General features: G+C 37.4%; 1 protein-coding gene across 1 annotated transcript in view; it reads left to right on the top strand.

Moving 5' to 3' along the window:
- Positions 1–23,540, top strand: part of LOC116336197 (ryanodine receptor 1-like) — a 55,524-nt gene that overhangs the window by 25,394 nt on the left and 6,590 nt on the right. Inside the window, exons 68-95 of the mRNA XM_039617990.1 lie at positions 15–96; positions 182–312; positions 403–723; positions 812–1,052; positions 1,195–1,282; positions 1,371–1,463; positions 5,383–5,553; positions 5,661–5,720; positions 5,830–5,964; positions 6,921–7,033; positions 7,231–7,327; positions 7,407–7,516; positions 7,631–7,682; positions 7,788–7,880; positions 10,680–10,779; positions 10,851–10,930; positions 11,022–11,098; positions 11,187–11,260; positions 15,354–15,434; positions 15,532–15,620; positions 15,829–15,957; positions 16,039–16,143; positions 20,206–20,287; positions 20,384–21,705; positions 21,812–21,894; positions 22,203–22,362; positions 22,456–22,542; positions 22,657–22,929. Coding sequence (XP_039473924.1) covers positions 15–96; positions 182–312; positions 403–723; positions 812–1,052; positions 1,195–1,282; positions 1,371–1,463; positions 5,383–5,553; positions 5,661–5,720; positions 5,830–5,964; positions 6,921–7,033; positions 7,231–7,327; positions 7,407–7,516; positions 7,631–7,682; positions 7,788–7,880; positions 10,680–10,779; positions 10,851–10,930; positions 11,022–11,098; positions 11,187–11,260; positions 15,354–15,434; positions 15,532–15,620; positions 15,829–15,957; positions 16,039–16,143; positions 20,206–20,287; positions 20,384–21,705; positions 21,812–21,894; positions 22,203–22,362; positions 22,456–22,542; positions 22,657–22,929 — 4,529 coding nt within the window. The remainder of the gene's footprint in view (positions 1–14; positions 97–181; positions 313–402; positions 724–811; positions 1,053–1,194; positions 1,283–1,370; positions 1,464–5,382; positions 5,554–5,660; positions 5,721–5,829; positions 5,965–6,920; positions 7,034–7,230; positions 7,328–7,406; positions 7,517–7,630; positions 7,683–7,787; positions 7,881–10,679; positions 10,780–10,850; positions 10,931–11,021; positions 11,099–11,186; positions 11,261–15,353; positions 15,435–15,531; positions 15,621–15,828; positions 15,958–16,038; positions 16,144–20,205; positions 20,288–20,383; positions 21,706–21,811; positions 21,895–22,202; positions 22,363–22,455; positions 22,543–22,656; positions 22,930–23,540) is intronic.

Here is a 23,540-nt window from a genome sequence, read left to right as displayed (position 1 = left end):
GTTTTTGCATACAGTGGATGATCTGCAGATGTCATGCTATCGGATCATGTGCAGCATCTACTCCCTGGGGACTGTGAAGAATCTACATGTTGAGAGGTGACTCCATATTTTTTAAGATGTAAAGTAATTTACTACTGATCATTTTGGAGCATTTGCTGCACTCGTCCTTTTACCTTTACAGGCAGAGGCCAGCTCTTGGAGAGTGTTTGGCACACCTTGCAGCAGCTATGCCGGTGGCCTACTTAGAACCCCATCTAAATGAATTTAATGCTTTCTCTGTATACACCACAAAGACTCCCAGAGAGAGAGCCAGTGAGTGCAATACTGTTGTCACACTTTTTTTTAAATCTAGCAAAGTCTTGTTTTTCAATTATCTTTCAATATTTCTCTTCTGGATTAAAGTCTTGGGCCTTCCCAATGAGGTCCAGGAATTATGTCCAGACATCCCAGAGCTGGATACTCTGCTGAAGGAGATCGGGGACTTGGCAGAGTCGGGGGCTCGTTACACTGAGATGCCTCATGTGATTGAAATTACTTTACCCATGCTTTGTAACTACCTCATTCGCTGGTGGGAGAGAGGACCTGAAAATTTTCCTGAGATGGAGGGCCGACTGTGCACTGAGGTCACGTCAGAACACCTTAATCAGCTGCTAGGAAGCATCATGAAAATTGTAGTGAACAACCTGGGAATAGATGAAGCCTCCTGGATGAAGAGATTGGCTGGTGGGAGCTGTTTTAAACTCTGCTCGCATGCCAGTGTTTTTTTGGTTTCTTTTGCAAGGAAGTTAAAACCAGTTCTTTTCTCCACTAGTGTTTTCACAGCCCATTGTTAGCAGAGCAAAGCCAGAAATGCTCAAGTCTCACTTTATCCCAACAATGGAGAAACTAAAGAAACGCACATCAAAGGTGGTGGCTGAGGAGGACCACTTAAGGATGGAGGGAAAATCAGAGGGAGATGAGGAAGATGGTACTATACGTGATGAGTTTGCTGTCCTCTGTAGAGACTTGTATGCCCTTTACCCTCTACTTATTCGTTATGTGGACAATAACAGGTAGAATAATGTTACAGTCACCAAGCTATGAAACCTGCCTCATATTGACAAAATTGAAATATATAAATCTTTTTATATACTGTTAATTATCAAAACTTGTGATAAAGAGAGCTTAGCCTTATAATAATTTATTCTGCTACAGAGCGAGGTGGCTGACATGTCCTGACCCAGATGCAGAAGAGCTCTTCCGAATGGTTGGAGAAGTCTTTATTTTCTGGTCCAAATCTCATGTGAGTATGTTCACTTGGCCTTTTTGTTTGCAAGCGTTTATAAAAACTTAATCCATCCAATAATTATGCTTCTGTTTCTCTCCTGCAGAACTTCAAGCGAGAGGAACAAAACTTTGTGGTGATGAATGAGATCAATAACATGTCATTCCTCACCGCTGACAGCAAGAGTAAAATGAGCAAGGTGAGTTAGTGAAAGGCAGCACATGCTAGTGTAGACCACATGTCACATTAGGCAACTTTACGACTCTATTACAGACATATTGTTTTACAACTGTATGTCTTCCTTCCCTTGTGGCCATATTTTATGGTATAATTTGAAGATTTCATGACACTACCAACCAGTTTCAGCCACTTATAATTCATTCATGGCTCCAGTCATTTAATAAGCATTTTGTTATTCTTAGCATGATGGTAATAGCTTTAAGGAAAAAAAATTATTTGAAAGCCGGGGAAGCAGTCTAATACAAAAACACACTTACGCACCATTTTTTGTTTTTTGTTTTTATTTAAACACAGTGAAAGCTGCTGTAACCTCTTTGAGATTTGATTTTTAATTCAGATCTTTGCGAAGGCTCGCAGTTGTGTTAATGATATTCTCTCTTTGGCTGTCCATTGTTCTCTTCTTTCGTGTTGCGGCTGGGTTTCCAGGGCGGGGACACAGAGGTTAGACTTTGTTTTTGCACGACCGCTGTGCTGACCGCATGGCACCTCACTTTGGGGGAGCTTTTCATCAACCTCCCCAGCACACTGGCACATCTGATCCACACAAGTACAGTCTACAGTCGCTACATATCCACAAACAAATGTGAACACAAGTAACTCGTGTACACAGAAACACACAAAAAATCCTGCAGATTTTAATCAGCGAGATGTGGAATTAATTCACTGCCAGTGACAAGGGCCTCTATGTGTAGTTGTTTCTGCAAAGTCTTGATTTGCAGCCCCTTAACGATGAAGCAAAACTCTGCTGTGAATTTATTACTACACATATCTGGTAATTTATATTAATTAAAAGTCAAGGTCTTAGCCATATATTTCATTAATGATTGGTTTGGATACACTTACACTGGCATTAGTTTTATTATATTGAGATTAAAGTCTACACTGACACAATGTGAGCACAATGTACTATATCTTACACAAAATCATTCATTTATATTGTATCTCTTCATAGACTTTAGTGCAGAATTGTTCATAATCTGGGAAAAGATACTCATATAGTTCTCAAAAAGGATCACTGGACTAATGGGCAGGCCCCACCTGCGGGCTTTCCCCAGTCCTGCCAGTGTGTGTGGGGGGGAGTCTGGAGGCGTTTGATGAAAGTACTCAGCTGTAGAGTTGGGCTCATGGCACTGGGCTTTACACAAATATCAATGTGGAAGTGGGAGCACAGTGCCATCATGCTGTCACTGAGTTTGCTCTTTTTTGATCATAGCTGAGTTGGAGTCTTCTAGTATGCCTTTTGTTTCTCTTCATGGAAGATGGTTTAGCTGTAGGTATTTGTAATGTAGCTTTTTGTCCACTAGGGGATGATGTTAGTCTTCTCTGTGCTCTTTCTTATCTCCTCCCTTAAAATGCCACGGTACATCATTGTTTTAGTTTCTTTTATGCTCCCTAGTACCCACACTAACACACAGCTTGACGCTAAATGTTACTGAAGCAGATTTACTGAAACATTTGTTAGGTTCTCTTTTTAAAAGTGCTCAAAGTACCATGAACCTAACCAACATATTAATTCACACTTATTTCCTAAAATATTCCCCAAAATGCTTTGCACCCTCTAAACTACTTCACCATAACAAACATACACCTTACACTGAGTTTTTTATTTCATTAAAAAAGAAAAAAATGGGTCATCTGGGACCACTTTAATGTCTAACAGTGATGCCTCAGCAAAACGCCTTTAATACAAAGATTTAAGCTTTTATGTATAGTGCTGTGCAAAAGTCCCGAGCCACCCCTCAGTTCTATGTATTTTGCTAGGAAAATAGGTGATTAATATTTGTGTAAACATGGAAATACAGTTTATGAGGCAACAAAAGAGTCTGCAATTCTAACAAGCTTGAAAATCCATATTTGACATGACCACCTTTATTCTTCAACACAGCCTGAACTCTCTTAGGCAAACTTTCTTGTCATTTCTTTAATTAGTCTTCAGGAATAGTTCTCCAGGCTTCTTGAAGGACATTCAAAGCTCTTGTTTGGATGTTGGCTGCCTTTTTGTTCCATTCTCTGTCAAGATGATCCCACACTGCTTCAATAATGTTGAGATCTGGGCTCTGGGGAGGTCAGTCCAAGACTGTTGGTCTTCCACTGTGTGTTTTTTTTTTTTTTTTTTTTTTTTACACAGATATGCTTTTACTGCATTGGCAGTGTGTTTGGGATCATTGTGATGTTAAAAAATGAAACTCATGCTTGAGATGCTTGTAAGATAATATTGCAGATGGTGCTTTTCTGTGTTTGTAATTCCATCAATTCTACAAGATCCCCAACATCACTGGGTCAAATGCAGCCCAAAACCATGACAGAGCCTCCACCATGTTTTGCACATGGCTATAGATACTGTTGTGCCTCTCTCCTGACCTCCATATGCATCTACATACAATAGATTGATTAACCGAAGGATAAAATGCATCTCTCAGGTTCTGTGTCAGCTCTTTGCTGAATGTTTTCCTATTTCTTAAGGACATGACATTTACATAGTGTTATTATACAGTAGATACCTTTTTTTAGGCCTACCAGTTTTTCTGAAAATATGTGAAAATTCACCCTGCCCCCCCAAAAAATGGGGGGTCAGATGATTATTAGAGAATTATTATTCCAGACCACTTACAATAAATTACAAGAAAGTCTGTCATCTTGAAAGTAAAATAGAAAGAAATGAAGGATGGCTCAAGTCTTTTGAATCAATCGTTTATTTTCACAAGGCAAGATAAGGGTTTACATAAATAATCACCAGCACCATGATAGCGGTCTTCCTAGAAACAGATTCTATAATATGGGTAGGATCAATATGAATCATGTACATAGTTCAGTTTTGTTGTTCAAATAGAAATACCCTGTAAAGTAGAATTCTTAGAGCAAATATGTAATAGAGTAAACATTAATATTATGAAAGGTATTTATATACTTTATGCAATAGCATCCATTTGCACATTTTGGAGGACTCTAGAAAGAGCAGCTAACAGAAGGACTGAACTCTCACAGAAGCAGAGCATGAGCTCAGAAGTCAAATACAGGGAAGAGACATTTCCTTTAGTTTGTTTAATTGTAGCTGTGTGATTTTAACAGCATGCTACTAATAAGTCTAACTCTGAAGATCTTGTTCTTTAACATCATCTAATATTTTGAGCTTTCACCAAGGGCTACAGTTCCTAGAAAATCTCATTTTCAATTACAGTATAAAGTGAATTTGTTTTGTTTAGCTGTCCTTTTCATGGAATTTTGAATGGATTGTGACTTGAATGAAATATTTTCTCTTGCACGTTGTTAATGCAATGTGACTGATTTACTTTATTCTACGACCCATTTCCTTTCAGCCTCCCCTTCAAAAAAGCAGCAATATTCCCACTTTCTTATCATATTTTCACTCTCTCCTCTACTTAACAGTCTGGGCTCAGAAAAAAAATTACTCTATAGTCGGGGAACAACCGGATTCTGACCTTTAAATATGGGCACTTGTCTTTTTAGTGCCGATTGTTGACTGTAACATGTTTATTAGTTATATTATTAGTAGATGTAGTAGTGTGTTTCTACTTGGAGAGACCTACTGTGCATAATAAAAACGTTTGCAGCACTGTGCATTGCTCAGCTGGTGCTAATGTTGAATGACTTTCAGTATTTAGTATTAATACAGTCACATCACGAGTTGTAAAGAATACTGGCTGTATCATCATAATCATTTTATATATTTTTATTCAAGCTTATATTCAGAATATTTTGTAATTTTTCAAGACAGTATTTTAAATCAGTTTGTTAAGTTAGTGTCAATCCTAACAGGACATAAATATTCAAACTTATCAGTCCTTGTCTGAGCTGTTGTACTGCTGGCACGTTATTAGATATTGTTTATGCTCTCTGCCTTATCGTCCTTTTCACAGGGTGGAGGCTCAGATACTGAGCGTACCAAGAAGAAGAAACGGGGAGATCGTTACTCAGTCCAGACCTCACTTATTGTGGCTGCCTTGAAAAAGATGCTCCCCATAGGCCTAAACATGTGCTCTCCTGCTGATCAGGAGCTTATCAACTTGGCCAAGATCCGATACTCTTTGGTAGTTTTTTTTCTCACTTTGAACTTGGTTCTAGTAAACATCTGAAGTATGATTTGTATTATGATATACATGAAGGAAAACAATCGCTAAAATGTTTTACTTTACAGAGAGACACAGATGAAGAAGTAAGAGAGTTCCTGCAGAATAACCTGCATCTACAGGGCAAGGTATACTTAAAGAACCGGTAGTAAAATAGCTGCAGGGATGAGATTTGTAACTACAGATAATTAGTCTCGAGATATTTCAGAAAACTCTGTATCCATATGTTGTGAAAAGGTGGACAACCCATCCATGCGCTGGCAGATGGCGCTGTACAAGGAGATGGCAGGGAAGGCTGAAGATGCAGATGCCCCACCGAAAGTTGTTAAGAGAGTGCAGGAGGTTTCTGCGGTCCTCTACCACCTTGAAGTGGTGAGTGCTGATAATTTATACTGCAGCAGGTGCACTATGTCTCAATCATAGATATTCAAAAATACCCACAACAACGATGTCTACACAGCATGTACTACATAGATATGAATACAGGGATAACAGAGGCAGCATGTCCTAACAGAAAAGAAAGGATAAGGCTTGAAACAATTTTAGGTGTTACTAGTCTAAGTAGTTTTTAGCTTATGTGGGTGAAAGACTGGTAAGCTTATGGCATGGCATTGCGGGTTTCCATCCATCCTTTCATAAGTAAAAAGAATTGCTACTCCTCCTGTAGCGGTGGTGTCAGACATAATCGGTCTGGCAAAGACTGCAAACTACACCAATATAAGGAAGTAAAAGACGAACAATTAAATGACAGAAAAGTTCCAGTTTTTACATTATCTGCTATAGGAATTACAGTTTTTAGAATACATCCACAGTAAGATAAATAAATAAAATGGGACATTTTCTGTAACTTAAAAAGAAAACTTTTATAATTACAGGTCAGTCTAGGCCAGAGGTGTCAGACTTTTACTTAGAACTTAAGCCCAACGAGTTGTGCTAACAGATTTCTTTCATTTGCTACAGCAGCACCTATCATGTAGACAAACTGAGACATACTGTTGAAATTTCATTTTCTTCTGTTGAAATATTGCAGAGATTAAATACGCAGTTGAAATTCTGAGAGAAAAGGGATTATCAGCAATCTGGCCCAATTAAAATCAAAGTGGGATGCATGCGGTCCACAATGTGAAATGAGTTGTACATTCCTGCCCTGCAGCATTGGTCAGAATTTAGAAGAGATTCTGTCAGACTCAGAATGAGGTTAGATACCTTAGAAATTTCTATGTTATGGAAAAAAGCAAAAAGTATATTGTTAATATAAATCAATTGGAAGTGTCAGATACCATTAGAAATTTTTTGATCACTTTACAAATGCATGTCTTTTCTGATAGACGGAGCATCCGTTTAAATCCAAGAAGATGGTGTGGCACAAACTGTTGTCCAAGCAACGACGCAGAGCTGTGGTCGCATGCTTTAGGATGACACCACTATATAACATTCCAAGGTAAGAAATCAACTGCTATGGTGGCATGTATGTAAAAAAAGCTAAGTATAAATACAATAAATATCTTAAAGTCCATCCAAGTTGTCTCTATGTTTGTGAATCTGAACAGACCCAGGTCTAAATCTGAGTGATTGGAGAAGGCATACAACCAAAAGGGAATATATCTGGTCTATTTTGTTTTGCTTTTTGCTTTTCAGGCACAGAGCTTCAAACATGTTCCTTGAGGGATACAGGCGCAACTGGCTTCATCCTGAAGGCTTCTCATTTGAAGACAGAATGATAGACGACTTATCTGTGAGTGCCATATGTAGTTTCATCTACAGATGTTTTCCTTTTAGCGTTACTCACACTTTTGTTTTATTGAACATCCCAGAAAGCAATGGAGCAAGAGGAGGGAGATGAGGAAGAGGAGAAGGAAACAAAGCCAGATCCCCTTCATCAGCTAATTCTCCATTTTAGTCGTACTGCTCTTACAGAGAAGAGGTTAGATCCTCACTGATACAACAGCAGTGAACTGCAGAGACGTGGTGTACCTGTGGGAAAAAAATCAGCATGTTATTTCAAATTTCCTTGTGATCTGCACTTCTGTCATTTCAGTAAACTGGATACTGATCATCTTTATATGGCATATGCGGATATTATGGCAAAGGTAAGTCATCGCAGAAGGTGTTGAAGTGCGCTGAAGTTTGCAGAGAACTACAGCATTGTGTACTCTGAAACACTCATGTTTATTCTCCCCTCTTTGTGTATTTAGAGTTGTCATATTGGTGAGGAAGAAGAAGGTGGAGAGGAAATGGGGGAAAATGCTGAGGATGAGATGTCCTTTGAGGTGCGACAGTCAGAACTGGTAATGGGCGGCCAGGGGCTGGGGACCAGGAACACATTGGAGCGGTAGCTCTCGACGCATTGAGTGACCTCATCATTGGAGCATTTATTCACAACCACATCTCTCTCTCTCTCTGTCTCTCTCTCTGTGTCTCTCTCGTATCGTCTTGTTGCTTCTTTATGTTCTGTCTCTGCTGTTTTTTTTGTTTGTATGCTAAGCTTCATTCATTCTGAGTTTCTTTACTTAGAAACTCAAAGCTCCAATCCAGGTATGCTGTAATTGTGTAAATTACTGTATACTCCCTAAATTCAAAATGTTATTATGCTTCAACTTAAAACAGCATTCGACTGCAGTCATTTTCATGCACCATTTACTATTTATTGCGCCTGGATTGGAGTCTGGATTGGATCTAATTAGATTAAATAAATGTAAAATTACCATCAACAATAATAATAACTGTAACTCAAATTAACAATCATGATGTTAATTAATCTATTTTTAAATCATTATCAGCTCAGGTTGATGAACAATTCCTCCTATTTTAGATCAAGTAAAGAAGTAAAGTGTAGCTTTTTCTGATTTTCTGGTACTCTATAAAGGCTACAGTGTTAGAGTAGGCTAGTGGGGATTTTTTTTTAAACATTGACAGGCAGTAGCAGCTGCTCTGCGCAGGCTTTACTACATTAATTGTGTCCAGTTGTGCACAGCGTCTCAGACACAGTAGTTCATTGTATACCCCAGTGCTGATTGTGCTCTTAGAAGAAACTGCCACTGAACCATTAAATACTTCCAGTGAGCTGTGTTTGTTTGCTCATTGATGTTGTGCTTCATCATTATGTATCATTGCTTTAAACTACTAAAATATTGTATATAATATTCAAAAATGCCTTCCAAAACATTTGTGAGGGGTTATATGAAACTGGGGAGTCAGACATGCAGAAACTGGACCTAAAATTACATTGGATATCCTGTTAAAGTCCACTTAAATTCCAATGGCTATTAAAAAAAACATATACTCATTTTATAATAATGTCATTCCTCCCAGTTTATATAGCTGTCTGTTTTGTCTCTCTCTGTCTCTCTTTCCTCATTGTTCCATCTAATTAGTCTCACCTTCATAACACCAGTCTTTGCTAACTGAATGCTTGTGTTCAATGTTCCCTTCCCCCACTCACATAGCATACTGACAGACTACAGTGAAAGCCAGTGTAGAATATACGACACGAAAAGCTGTATCTACGTACACATAGTCGTAGCTTTAAAGTTTAATTCACGTAGTGCGCAAGTCAGGCTTCACTAGAGAGTCAGGGACTGCAGGGTAAGTTTGAGGTCCAACTGCACGACACATAGCGGGTAGAGCTCGGCTAGGCATACGTGGGTGGCGGGAGGGTGGTTGGGAGTGGGGAGGGAGGGAGGGGGGCTTGGGAGCAGTGGTTGTTGTTGTTTTAGGGCCACTATGATACAAGTTGATATACAACGTGGCTGAACAGAGGAATGTCAATTTGCCTTCTGGATTCAGAGATATTCATTTGCTGTTTTTCCTTTCCATAAATGGCATTTAATATGCGATTGGCTCAGTGCTATGAATAAAGATGAATATTGAAAGCCATTTAGATTTAAAGAAGAAAAGAGAGAAGAAGAAGAAGGGCTGAAGAAAAATGTTGTTTTTATTTTGCATGAATATTTGAAGTCATTTGTCAAAGTAAGCACAGACTGCTATGGAAAGCCAAAGAAGTATCTCTGATACAGAAGAATAAAGGCTTTGATCCAAAGTATCTTCTTTGCAGGACCGCTGCATTTAAGAAACTTTGGGTATCTACATGGCTGAAATGCTAAGCCAGTGGAAATGTTTCCTGTAGTCTAACGCTTGCTCCAGCCAGCAAACGTGAAGAAGTAGTGTAACAACCCTGTGACTAATGAAGTGAATTGAAAGAATGTGTGCAAGAGTCAGGTTTTGAATTGACTCTGAAAATCTGAATCTTGATAAAATTATTGTAAAATCCATGAAAGGACATTAATAATTAATTGGTCATTCACAAAGGTTAATGATTAATATAGATTTTCTTTTTGAGGTACATTCATTTTTCTACAAACATAGAGTGAAAAAAACTGTTAAGCTGATTGGTGATGATGATTTAAAGCGGTAGGGATTTGTGTGAAAGGCAAGTGAATGTGAAATTAAATTTTAAATCTTAATTGATAGAATGGACTTTTTTTGATGAACCACTTTTTTAGCAAATATATACAGCACTTAACAAATTTATTAGCACCTCTTACACAAACAAGACAACACAAATATTTTAAAAATCTGTCAAAAAATTGTTTAAAACTAAAAATTATGTGGTCATTTATTAATCAAAAAACAAACTGAATTGTCAGATATTAATCAAGAATGACAGTCAATCAATAAAACTACTTTTTCTTTTCAGTACTGCAATATAACAATTTGGCATCTTAGTAAAAAAAAAAATTCTAATAACAATTTACAATTCTTTCTGCTTTTCTATGAAAACATGCATTTAAAAAAAAAGTCGATTGAAAACAACAATAATGATAATTTTGTATTAAAAATGTAATTTCAGTTTAAGAGCTTGTGCATACTGGTGGATTAACCATTATAGAAACATAAAAAATATTTTGGTAATTAATAATACTGTTGATTTAGAGCAGCTGTGCCATAAATCCTACATTGGGTGTAAGAGATTTGTTCAGCACTGCATATATATTTGTAATTTGATTCTATAGTCCATCCTATCGTTTTACCTTCTCTCTGTGACATAAAATGGGAGCAAATCCTCATAATGTTTGTGTTGACCGCAGGAAAAAGAAATGGAGAAACAAAGACTCTTGTACCAGCAGTCTAGACTGCATAATCGTGGCGCTGCAGAAATGGTCCTGCAAATGATCAGTGCCTGCAAAGGTAGTCTTTATCCTTATGTTTGGTTAGCTTTGTTTACCCGCATTGTGTTCATGGCTTATTGTTTCCTGCAGGTGAAACGGGCCCAATGGTGTCTACAACCCTCAAGCTGGGTATTTCTATCCTTAACGGTGGGAACAGTGAGGTTCAGCGGGTATGCCTTTTTAAAATAAACACATGTAATTATAAATTTGGAGATACCTCTAAAGAAGACCCTTTATTGAATTACCCTTATTTGTTGACAGAAAATGCTGGAGTACTTAAAGGACAAGAAGGATGTGGGCTTCTTTTTGAGTGTCCAGGCATTGATGCAGACTTGCTGGTCAGTGTTCAAATACTCAACAAACGTGTAAATGTGGTTTATAATTTTTAATAGTAAACAGGAAAAAAAAGCTTTCTATTCTGTGCAGTGTCCTGGATCTAAATGCCTTTGAGAGGCAGAACAAGGCAGAGGGGCTGGGCATGGTTTCAGAGGAAGGCACCAGTAAGTCTTCATGCTGTTTTTCTTAAGCATCACCTTTTCACATTGAAGATACAGCAGAAAAGGTGTTACACTGCAGCTGCTGTTATATAGTCGATGATCAGAATCATTTATAAATGCAGATTATGGTGTTGAATACTGCTGTTAAACCTCGCATTACACAGTAATATACGCTTTGAGTAATAAAAAGACACTGGAGGAATCAAATGCATATACTTTAGACTCTTTTCCTGTGTAAACCACAATAGCAAAGTAAAAAAGACTCAAAGGAGTTTTGAAAGGTCAAGAGAAATCACTTTCTGTAATTCAACTGAAGAATAAGTGAGTACCCATTCATGCCATTGTTCATTTTATCACATGAATGATGAGATTTAAGACATTTTAAGCATCTATTAATTCATCTTTGTTTAAATCCATCTGTGCCATTACTGTACAAATTTTCATTTATTGAGTGATTAGTTCCTAACATAAAGTATTATTAACCCTTGGATAACTGTTAAAGAATTACATATTCATGATTTAACTTAAATTGGTTCAAATGTTTCCCTCTGTATGTTTAGTAGTTTGTCTATTGGGCTTCACCTACTTTTTTCATCTAATTCTGGAGGTTAATTTAAAGTTCTAGCTGAATGAATTTGCCATGGAATGTTGTTAATCTCCCCCTCCTCATCTCTTAGTCCTCTTCTGTTGTCAACACACTGATCCTCTCTCCCTTCCCCACGATCACTGCCACCTCTCCCTTGTCCCTCCTTTCATGGCCCTCAGACTTGAACCTAGATCGGGGTAAATCATGTTTCTGTCCATCTGCCTCTCTGTCCTACTGCTGCTCCTCTTTCACTCCCCTGTCCTTTTTTGCTCCCTCATTTCTCTTTCTAACATTGAAGAGAGGATTGGATGCCTCTCCATCTTTCATGCTCACAGCTCGCGCCCTTCCTCACGTGTCTTGTTCATTCCAAAAAGCCTTGGATGGAATCCGGTCTTTTCTGCTCATGAACGACTATTGAAACTGGGAATGAAACTTTCATGAACGATATTTGTTATGAATAGTGATAGAGCTCCTCATTTCTCAACCCTAATACCTTCTTGCACATTTCTTAATCACATGACGTATAAAGAGGCTGTTCTTATCTTGAAACATGGCCACAAATGATGCTATAAACTAAACTATATAGAGCTAAAGTTTTGAAAGTCTCCTCGATTGTTATTTATTTCAATTTGTGAAATTATGAATAAATGTGGCACATCCAAATACACATCTCCTTCAAATTAAGTTTCATGTGACAAGAAATGTGTGGTTTCTCGGATGTACTCTATCATGCACTGGATTCCCTTCAGCCTTTTGTTGGACAAAACCCCAACCTCTCTGACATTTACGTTAAAAGCTTGTATATGCTGCATGATTCTGCGTTTGTGTGCTTGTTCCATGTAGCCAGCGGTGAACGGGGAATTGAAAAGAAAAGAGAAAATTAATCAATCAAGTAATATCGCGGGTTCACCTCTGACTACTGCTAACATTTCACTTTACTGCTTTGTTTCTGTCTGTACAAGAGTCCTTTATCATTGTCTCAGTTTATACATGTTGTGACCAAATGTTTGTTACTGTCTCAGTTTTTTGGGGTTTTTTTCTCTTTAAATTTACTGTATGCATGTGATGCTGATGCCTCGTGTATGGTGCCTGACATGTGCTTGTATGTCAGACTTTGTCAAACCGCAGTCATTTGTATTTCTTTGATTTATATTAAAACCCTGTTTCCAAAAAAATTGGGACATTGTGCATAATATTGTTAAACACTGAAACAAAAGGAGTGCAACGTATCAAATTTTGGAACTGAGAAATTGTATTCTTTTTTTAAAATCCTCATTGTGAATCTTATTTTAGCAATAAATACATTAAAAAGTTGGGATACGACAATAAACAGCTGAAAAAGATGCATAATATCACTAAAGAAACTTAAAGAAAATGGAGATATGGTTTAAAACTGAAAGAATTTTATCAGAAAAAGATTTTATCATCCGCAGTACTTAATGTTATTCAAAGATTTGAAGCATCAAGAGAACACAAGGGAAAGCACTGAAACTCGCAACTCTCCACACAACTCTGTGCACAGGGGTCAAAACTGTGATTGAATGGACGTGATCTTCAGTCCCTCGATGACAATGGATTACACAACACTGCTTTAATAGCAGGCGTGATTATGTAATGAAAGTCACTGCAAGAGCTCAGAAGCATTTCTGAAAACAATTGTCAGAACCTACAAATGCTAGTTATAACCCGACCATGTTTTAAAAAAACCCCCAATAAAACAAACATTTAAGAAGGTCTCAATATGGAGTTTAGTTAAAAACTGTCCTCGATCTATCGAGTTAAAATTAGAAACTGTTTTTGGAGCTAAGGAAGCAGAGTCCTCCGGGCTAAAGAGGAGAGCAACCATCTGGCTTGTTTCAGCACAAAATTATAAAGCTAGCATCTGTGAGGGTTTGGGGGGCTACAATAAGGAATGTGGAAACCAAAAATTTTCCACATTACAAAGCCTCAGCTCTAACATGGAACAATATTTACAAATTTTGAGCAGCAAATGCTGCCAACTAGACAGCAGTGTTTTTTAGATGTTCCTTTTCAGTTTCAGTTTTAGAGTCTGGTGAACTTCAGTGAAAGCATGTTATGAAAAAAGAAAAGTTTTATAGACAATCAAAGGAGATCCTGAACTGGTAATGCAAGATTATTTATGTTGTCAGTTCCCAAACTCAAACTGTTAACATTAAATCTGTTACTTGTGGCAAACATTTCTGCTAAACTGTATCAAAGCTTTTACAGTCATGACATCCAAAAGTCTGGTGGCTCTGAGAGGTCAAACACACTACAACTTAAGAAATTACCATTAAATAGAAAAACGATGAAAAAGCATATAAAAACAATGGAAATTTAAAAAAAAACACACAAGCTGCAAAAGTGCACAAAACAAACCTCACAAAGTACACAGAAGTGTGAAGCAAAACACACATTTCGTTATGGCAGGTGTGTCAAACATAAGGCTCGGGGCCCAGAATTGGCCCAGCAAAGACTCCAGTTCGGCCCGCTGGACAACTTTAAGAATATAAAGAAGTTTGTAGATTTAGAACTTTTTATTTTACAGCTTTTCCTATTGATAAGGCCATCCCCATTGCCCCTCATAACACACCAAAGCAATTACCTAACAGACAAACAATGACAATAAGGTCAGAGGTCAAGTTTTCTGAAAATCTTGTGAATCCGATAACTCGAGAACAATGTGAAGCAGGATTTTGAAATGGATACCACACGTGTATCTGCTAGTACACTGAGGTGTAGAACTGACGGCCACCAGTATTTTTCTACTTCCACTGTGCTTTATTAAATTTCCATTGTCTTTTGTAAATGGTAAATGGCCTGTATTTATATAGCGCTTTACTAGTCCCTAAGGACCCCAAAGCGCTTTACATATCCAGTCATCCACCCATTCACACACACATTCACACGCGAGGCTGCCGGACACTGGCGCCACCGGGCCCTCTGACCACCACCAGTAGTAGGCAACGGGTGAAGTGTCTTGCCCAAGGACACAATGACCGAGACTGTCCAAGCCGGGGATCGAACCGGCAACCTTCCGATTACAAGGCGAACTCCCAACTCTTGAGCCACGATGTGTGCTTTTGCATTGTTTTTCTATTTTCTGGTGTTTTCTTAAGTTGAAGGGCTCTATAAAAATGATGTTTAAAAAAAATCTCAGTTTCAACATTTCATATGTTTTGTAAAGTAAACCAGTTAAATAGTATAGGGTTTTTTTTCCTGACATTTTAAAAAGCTTCCCACGTTTTTTAGGAAATGGGGTTGAATTTGAAAAAAAAAAAGAGTCATCTTTAATTTTATTGAAACGAGCAGCACTCAGTCAGAGGTGGTTATTGAGGTGCCTGATACTAAAATCCTTGTATTCATGATGGTAAGTTGAGTAATGAATTTTAGTTATTATCCTCACATTTCTTATACTCAGATAAGTTGTTAGACTTTTTTAACGTTACGTGTAATCTGATTTAGCTCGAATGTATCTCTTTGATTCATTCATTTGTCTTATCTTTTTAGATGAGAAAGTGATGGCAGATGATGAGTTCACCTGTGACCTCTTCCGTTTCTTGCAGTTGCTTTGTGAAGGTCACAATAATGGTGGGAATTACTCATGTGTCAAATGAGAGTAACAATAAACTGAGCCACTCATGAATCACATATCTTCTTATTCAAAATTATGTCAATTTTAATGCAGATTTTCAGAACTACTTGCGGACTCAAACAGGCAGCACAACCACCATCAATGTCATCATCTGTACAGTGGACTACCTTCTCCGTCTCCAGGTACACTGGCTGCAGTTAGTGCACCATATACAGATTGAAAATAAAGGTTTTAAGGCTATGGTGGGGCTTGTGATATTGCAAAGCTACACATATAGTAAAAGGGGTTTCTCTTTTAAACATTTTAAAACTATGCAATAATTTTACTTCTAAAGTGTGTTCGCAGTATGGTATCAAAATTTCTCTAATGACCCCTTATTTTTCATTCAAGGAGTCTATAAGTGACTTCTACTGGTATTACTCTGGGAAGGATGTCATCGATGAACCAGGCAAAAAAAATTTCTCCAAAGCTATGACAGTGGCAAAACAGATTTTCAACAGTCTAACTGAATATATCCAGGTAACACTGGAGCAAATCAGGCCTTTGTACAGAGTGGATGCTTTTGCTGTTTTGCGTAAAACACATAGTCTCTCGTTTCAGGGTCCATGCAATGGCAACCAACAGTCCCTGGCCCACAGCAGGCTGTGGGATGCTATTGTTGGCTTTCTTCATGTCTTTGCCCACATGATGATGAAGCTGGCACAGGTATGTACATATAATTCAATCAATCAAATTAATTCCAAATTAAATGTATTTATTTCTTTGTAGAAGTGAAGACAGTGTTGTCTCTGTTCTGTAACATCATCAATTGACCTCCTGACCTCTCATGCTGCATTTTATTTTCAGTGACCATGAAAGAAAGTCAGTGGTAAACATAAAAGGTGTGATGCCCATTACATGTGAATTATACCTCTGCATCACATCTATGCTGTAACTTATGCCATAAAATGCAACCGCATTTTAACCCTACGCCACAACTTTCTGCGTAACCTGACGTGCGCCTTTCAAGAAATGTAGCTACACGTCTGCTTGATGCGTACTACAACGAGTTAAATGGCGTGGAAGGTTGCAGTGTAGGGATAAATACGAGTTTCTGGTTACTACCTAAGTTAGGACGTAGATTTTCTGCATAAATCCAAATCAAGCTTCAGCTTTACAAAAAAAAAAAAGCTTTAGCTTTACACTGATGGTGTTTATGTATAGTATGTTAAACTACTCAGTGTAGACGTGGTATCAAGAAAATCTTTTTGAAGTACCTCCACTGGTTTTATACTTTACAATGGTTCTTTCCTTTACTTGCACATGAAAAAGCTCTGTTGTTATAAACCTGACAGTAAACACATAAACTTTTCTGTTAAACAATTGACAGAAGCACCTTACAGTACACCTCAATATTACAGAAAATATTACAATTTCTATTTTTTTAAATATTTATTTTATTTCATTTTGTATTCGATTGGTCATTTCAGTCATATTTTGACATGTTGCCTAAGTACTAGTGTAAAAGATTAAATTATAATTTTGTGAGTTTCATGTGACTGCTTAAATATCAGTTTTATGGTATTATTTATGCAGGCTCTCCGTGACAATGGTTTCCCTTTCTGGGAGATCATTGTTATTTGACTACCTGCACCTTTTCCTGTTGTGAATTGCCTGGTGTAAAAAATAGAGTTCATCAGCATTTAATATAATACACATTAAGAGATTTAATAATAAGACTTGCCCAGTTGATTCTATACCATTTACTATTTTAATTTAAAACTATACCATATAGTTATACTTTAAGATGAACTCAGTTACCTATTTATGAATTCATTACTAAAAAGTTGAACTACTGTTCAAAACATGGGAAAAGGGAACTGTAAATCAATTACTATGGTTAAAAAAATATTTATAATATTTATTTAATTTGTATGTTGTCCGACAAAGAAAAAGAAATGCTTTACAGAGAGTGTTCCTTAAGTCTTTCAGACTTTAATAAGTTAGAGAAAGGTTCAACAGTCAGTGAAATGGTTGGTGTGTAAATAGTCTGTTAAAATGTGGTGATTTCATCATCAACAGAAAATAATGGCATTAAAAGTTTTAGAGAATCCAAAGACATCTCTGTACACTAGAGACAAAGCTAAAAACCAGTCGTGTGGTGAAGATCTTTGGGTCCTTAAGCAGCTCTGCATTTAAAAATGTATCGGGTTATGTCATGTATTAGTGCTTCAGTGCTTAGGAGCAGTGGAGTACAGGCAGGCCTCTGGTCCAAACCTGTGTGGTTTATGAAGGAGGCTCAAAACTGTTGAGTATCAAAAATCTCAAACCAAACAAAAATTCTTATATACACTTGACCACATAAATAGCAAACTATTGTTTATTGCCAGAGGTATGTTTAGCACCAGGAGTTTTAAATGAAATATTATATAATAATGAGCAAACATGATTTTTTTCTTTGTTGCTTTCAATTATTATAACTATACACAGTGTTAAAGTGTTTTCTAATTGGATGATTTTTAAAATACAGAAAGCTATTTGTGATGCTCGTGCTATAAACAAAAGGTCAAAATATTTACATATGTTGACATTTCCATTCTGTTTAGTGTATTAATCCTCTGCAGATAACTGAGGCTAATAACATTTATCATTGATAGCTTTTGCATGCATAATCTTTTTAAACATGTGGCCAGATTAAGAGATGACCTATGCTTGACCTGTAAGTTCCCAGCTCAGCATATTTTAACAAATATTACACACCTAAAACAAATGACCTTACCGTGTGCTTTTGCTCTTTAGCTGATAGTCTCACAGTCAGCTTCTCTGTTTTACATTTATCATTGTGTTTCAAAGTCTACATTAAACTTGCATTGTTTTGCTGTCAAATGAAAGAAAGCACACACGCAAAATGTAAAAAACAAATGTGAGTGTATTTTGTTTAACACCTGAATAATTTATTTATTATTGAAATTGTCTTCCACATGGTCAATGCAGGGTAAAGTATGTATCTACTTTTTTTATTTATTAATGCAGTATTGTGTTTACTAGTTTTTCATTTATTCAATGTTGGTTTCTCTTATCAGGCTGTTTTATATCCACCTGCTTTTAACAGAACCCAGTAAGAGTCAGTATTTACTTAATGCTGATTACAGTGTATTTCCAAACAAAACTGACATACTAGCACGTTGAGTCATTTCAGGAAATAGAAAAAAAGTTTGATATATATATCAGATTTTATTTTATTTTTATTTTTTTTCAGTACACTATACGGTGAACTAAACCTTTCTGTAGCACATTAGGCCTCATGAACAGCAAACTGTATATTTTCAGACACTGCAATAGTCTTTTTGTTTTTTTAGTTTTTTTAGTTTTTACCCTATAAAGCAATTTTCAGCATTATGTTAGCACCATGAGTTTTAAAGCAACAGCCTTATAATTAAAAACAAACACAGTTTATACTTAGTCAGTTTGTGACAAAGAAGCAGGTGACTACAAAACTTCCTGAGGGAGGGCCTGACTTTTAACCTCAACTGTTGGAGTATACACTTTAATATAAAATTATTTTGTCTTTGAAAATACACTTTAATGTGACATCCACTTCGTGTGCACACATTTAACAGAGATTACAATTTTTTAACATCTTTTCTTTTTCATTTACGGTGTGTTGAGCTGTGGCTTGTGTGTTGCTTCGATTTAAAATAACTATAAATCTATGAATTTTTTGTAGTTTTTCCTCTGTACACCACCATAGTGCAGTTTAAATCAAACAGGCTTTCAGCTTTAATTCAAGGGGTTTTACAACAATTTGGAATTACCTCTTGACGAATTACACAGTCCCGACTTTGTCTCAAAATTTACTGGATAATTAAAAAAAAAATAAACATATCAGAGAAATAACGTAATACTTTAGGAGAATCCAAATCAAATATCTGGTACAAACCTACAAAGAAGGAATGCAGTGGTGAGCTCAGCAACACCAAAAGGCCTGAGAGACCACAAAAGACAACTGATGTGAATGATGATAGCATTTCCTTATTGATGAAGAAAAACAACTTTACAACATCTAACCAAATCAAGAACACTCACAGTCAGTGCATTATTCCTAAGCTCTGCAATCAAAAGATGCCTTCATGAATGTAAATACAGAGAGTTTACAACTAAGTGCAAACCACTAGTTACACTCAAGAACAGTGCAACATAGTCATTGTCTGCAAATTATTTTAATCCAGGTATCATAATCAATCGTTAAATTTTAAATTATATCCCTTAGTTCTGTTACTTTTGAGTATCTGAGTAGCTGTGTATAAAAATGGTAATTCTCTGTGGTGGTACACAGAGGCAGAACTACAAAAATGGTATCTTTGTCCAGTAAATTATGGACCTAACTCTACATTTACACACAAGCTTCTGCTTTAACTTCTAATGCTCACTGTCATAGAAATATAATATTCACAAAGGGGTACATGAGATTTAAGCACTGTTTTATCACAAAAATGGGAAACAAAGTGTTCACATTATGGCATTTTTTTAAACCATTGTTTCATAAATTCTCTCAGCATGACGATTTGGTTCATTAACATCCTCCTTTGTTATGAATGTGATTGTATACAACACACGGTACTTTGAATGTCCACTTCTTATCATAACAAGGTTTTGGGTTCCTGACACTTACAGTATAACTTGTGCTTTCAACTTTGCCAAAGACTGTGTCTTTATGTAAAACTCTAATGTTTCAAGACAGTATTGTTGTCATTACTGTAAGGTCTTGTTCTTCTTTCATGGTCACAGGACTCCAGCCAGATTGGTCTTCTGAAGGAGCTTCTTGACCTACAGAAAGATATGGTTGTTATGTTGCTGTCTTTATTGGAGGGTAAAATAACTTTCTCATCGCTTTCATGTCAGTTTTCATCTTTTTATCCTTTTCCAGTTTGTTTGTTTTTTTAAATTCTGCTTTGTATTTATTCAGGAAATGTGGTAAATGGTACAATCGCTCGCCAGATGGTAGACATGTTGGTAGAGTCCTCCAGCAATGTGGAGATGATACTCAAGTTCTTTGACATGTTCCTCAAACTGAAAGATATCGTGGCCTCAGATGCTTTCCGTGATTATGTGACAGACCCTCGAGGGCTTATCTCAAAGAAGGACTTCCAGAAGGCGATGGACAGTCAAAAGCAGTACTCCCCCTCTGAGATTCAGTTTCTTTTGTCCTGCTCAGAAGCAGATGAAAATGACATGATCAATTATGAAGAGTTTGCCAGTCGCTTCCAGGAACCCGCCAAAGACATTGGCTTCAACATTGCTGTGCTGCTCACCAATCTGTCTGAGCATGTCCCTCATGACACCAGGCTACAGAACTTCCTGGAACAAGCAGAGAGTGTGCTGAACTACTTCCGTCCGTTCTTGGGGCGTATTGAAATAATGGGAGCCAGCAGAAAAATTGAACGCATCTACTTTGAAATCAGTGAGGTTAACCGCAGACAGTGGGAGATGCCTCAAGTAAGAGAGTCCAAACGGCAGTTCATCTTTGATGTCGTCAATGAGGGTGGCGAATCAGAGAAGATGGAGATGTTTGTCAACTTCTGTGAAGACACCATCTTTGAGATGAATATAGCCTCACAAATTTCAGAGCAGGAGGAAGAGGAAAAGGGGGAAGAAGAAGATGAAGGGGAAGAAGGGGGAGGTGAGGGTGGAGGAGGTGGGGAAGGAAATGGAGGAGGAGATGAGGATAATAATGGAAGGGAAGGGCCACATGAATCAACCTCTGCCTTTGCAGATTTTATAAACAGCATGTTAAGCTTCCTCGGCATTTTCACCTTCCGTAACCTTCGCAGACAGTATCGTAGAGTGAGAAAGATGACCTTCAAGGAGATTGTAGTGGCCTTGTCCACTTTTTTCTGGACCATACTGATGAGTATACTACACTTCATTTACAATGTATGCAAAGGTATCTTTATGATCATCTGGCAAACACTGTTTGGAGGTGGCTTGGTAGAGGGAGCCAAAAATATCACAGTCACTGAGATTTTAGCCAGCATGCCAGATCCCACCCAGGACGATGTGCATGGCGATGGACCAGGGGAGCCAAGGACAGGGGAGGAACAGGACACTGGAGGTGTAACAGATACTGGTGAGACTGGGAGTGGAGAGGAAGAAGAGGAGGATACCCAAGAAAAAGAGGGTGGGAGGATACCAGGAATGGATGCTCCAGGTGGACTTGGAGATATGGGCGTGGAGGCACCAGTTGAACCTCCAACTCCTGAAGGAACTCCCATAACAAAGAGAAAAATGGTAAGGAGTAGCTTAGTCTTATTCATCAGTTGTTTGTGATTATACATCTACCAAAAATGTGGATAGAAAAAATCAAGTCTTGTGCAGTAGATTCTTTTGTCTACAGGCACCAGAAGAGACTGATGCTAGTCAGAAACCACCAGAACCTCCTCCTGTAGAAGAACCTCCTACGGAGCCTGAAAAGGCTGAGTAAGACTCTTTAGTTGGTGATGTGTCTATACTAATTTGCTTCAAGCATTTCTCTCTCCTTTCCATGGATCTAAATCAGATTATACTTTTTAGCCAGGACAGTCTAGGAGGATAACAAAAAGCAACTATGAACAGTTTGAGGTTAATGATTATCTGAATGCACATTTTTATGAAATGGGTTGGTTTTCATTGCATTGAAGCAACTTCCCGAGCTAAGAAAAAGACCATGGACGTTTTAGTGCACCGTGATTTTTAAATTCATGGAATGAACTGATATGACATTAACTCAAGACTGTTTATTTTTTTAGTGCTGAAACTGGAGAGAAAACAGAGAAAGAATGTGAGAGCAAAGAAGAAGTAGAACCAGAAAAACCAAAGAAATCAGCAGCCAAAAAAGACAAGAAGCTGAAAAAGGTTGGAGGTTTTCAAATCTGGACTGAGCTGGAAACCCAAAGGAATAAATTTATGGTAGTATTTGTGTCAAAAGTGATTTTGTTGTGCAATTTTAATGTCAGTATGAAGTGATTGATCAGCTGAAGAATATTTATCTGTCTTTTATAGAACTATCTTTCCAGAAACTTCTACAACCTGCGTTTTTTGGCTCTGTTCCTTGCATTTGCACTGAACTTCATTCTTCTTTTCTATAAGGTAAAAAGAAATACCTTTAATTTAATCTATCCCTTTTTTACCTGGAGACTGGGATGAGTCTGTTTAATGTGGCTACTGTCTGTTGTTTGATCATTTTACCCTGTTAACTCTTAGGTGTCGGACAGCCCGCCTGAGGGTGAAGAGATGGAAGGCTCTGGACTATCTGAGGGAAGCGGGCTGTTCGAAGGGTCTGCGTTGTTTGAAGGTTCAGGCGAAGAGCTTGAAGGATCCGGAATTAATGGTGGAGGAGATGAAGATGAGGAAGATGTTCCAGTTTATTACTATTTAGAGGAGAGCACTGGATACATGCAGCCTACTTTGTCCTTTCTTGCGATGCTTCACACAGTCATTTCATTCATCTGTATCATTGGCTACAACTGCCTGAAGGTAAGCTGGACAAATATTTTAAAATGTACTAGTACATAGTAAAAAATAATTTCATAGAAAAAAATTAATTTTTGTTTAATTCAGAAAGGCAAATTTTCAAATTTTTATAATCATTACATGTAAAATACATTTTTCAGGTTTTATGAATCACAAAGGTCAGAAATCCAGTATCTCAAATTATTAGAATATTTCCTAAAATGAATTACAATATAGAAATGTCCATCAAAAAGTATGTTCATTTATTTACTCAATATTTGTCTGAGACTCATTTATAAATATCTGCATCAGTACGGCTGAGGTCTTTTTTGAAGCCCAGGTTGCTCTGATAGTTCCCTTCCTCTCATCTGTATTTTTGGTTCAGGTGTTTCTCATCTTCCTCCTAACAGTAAGGTCAGGAGAGCATAGGGTAGCCAATCCATAACATGATCAGAAAACCCTGGTACTTCTGGTACTATGTGTAGGTGTTAGGTGTTGGAAATCGGTGTCTTCATAAAGCTTGTCAGCAGATGGAAACATGAATTACTCCAAAAATTTCTAGATGCCTAAATTGACTTTGGACTAGATGAAACACAGTGGACCAACCACCAAAAACACCAGCAAATATCACGGTA

This window comes from Oreochromis aureus, linkage group 10 (genome assembly GCF_013358895.1).
Source record: "Oreochromis aureus strain Israel breed Guangdong linkage group 10, ZZ_aureus, whole genome shotgun sequence".
In the NCBI taxonomy this organism is placed as follows: Eukaryota; Metazoa; Chordata; class Actinopteri; order Cichliformes; family Cichlidae; genus Oreochromis; species Oreochromis aureus.
This window is presented reverse-complemented; position numbering and strand designations above follow the sequence as displayed.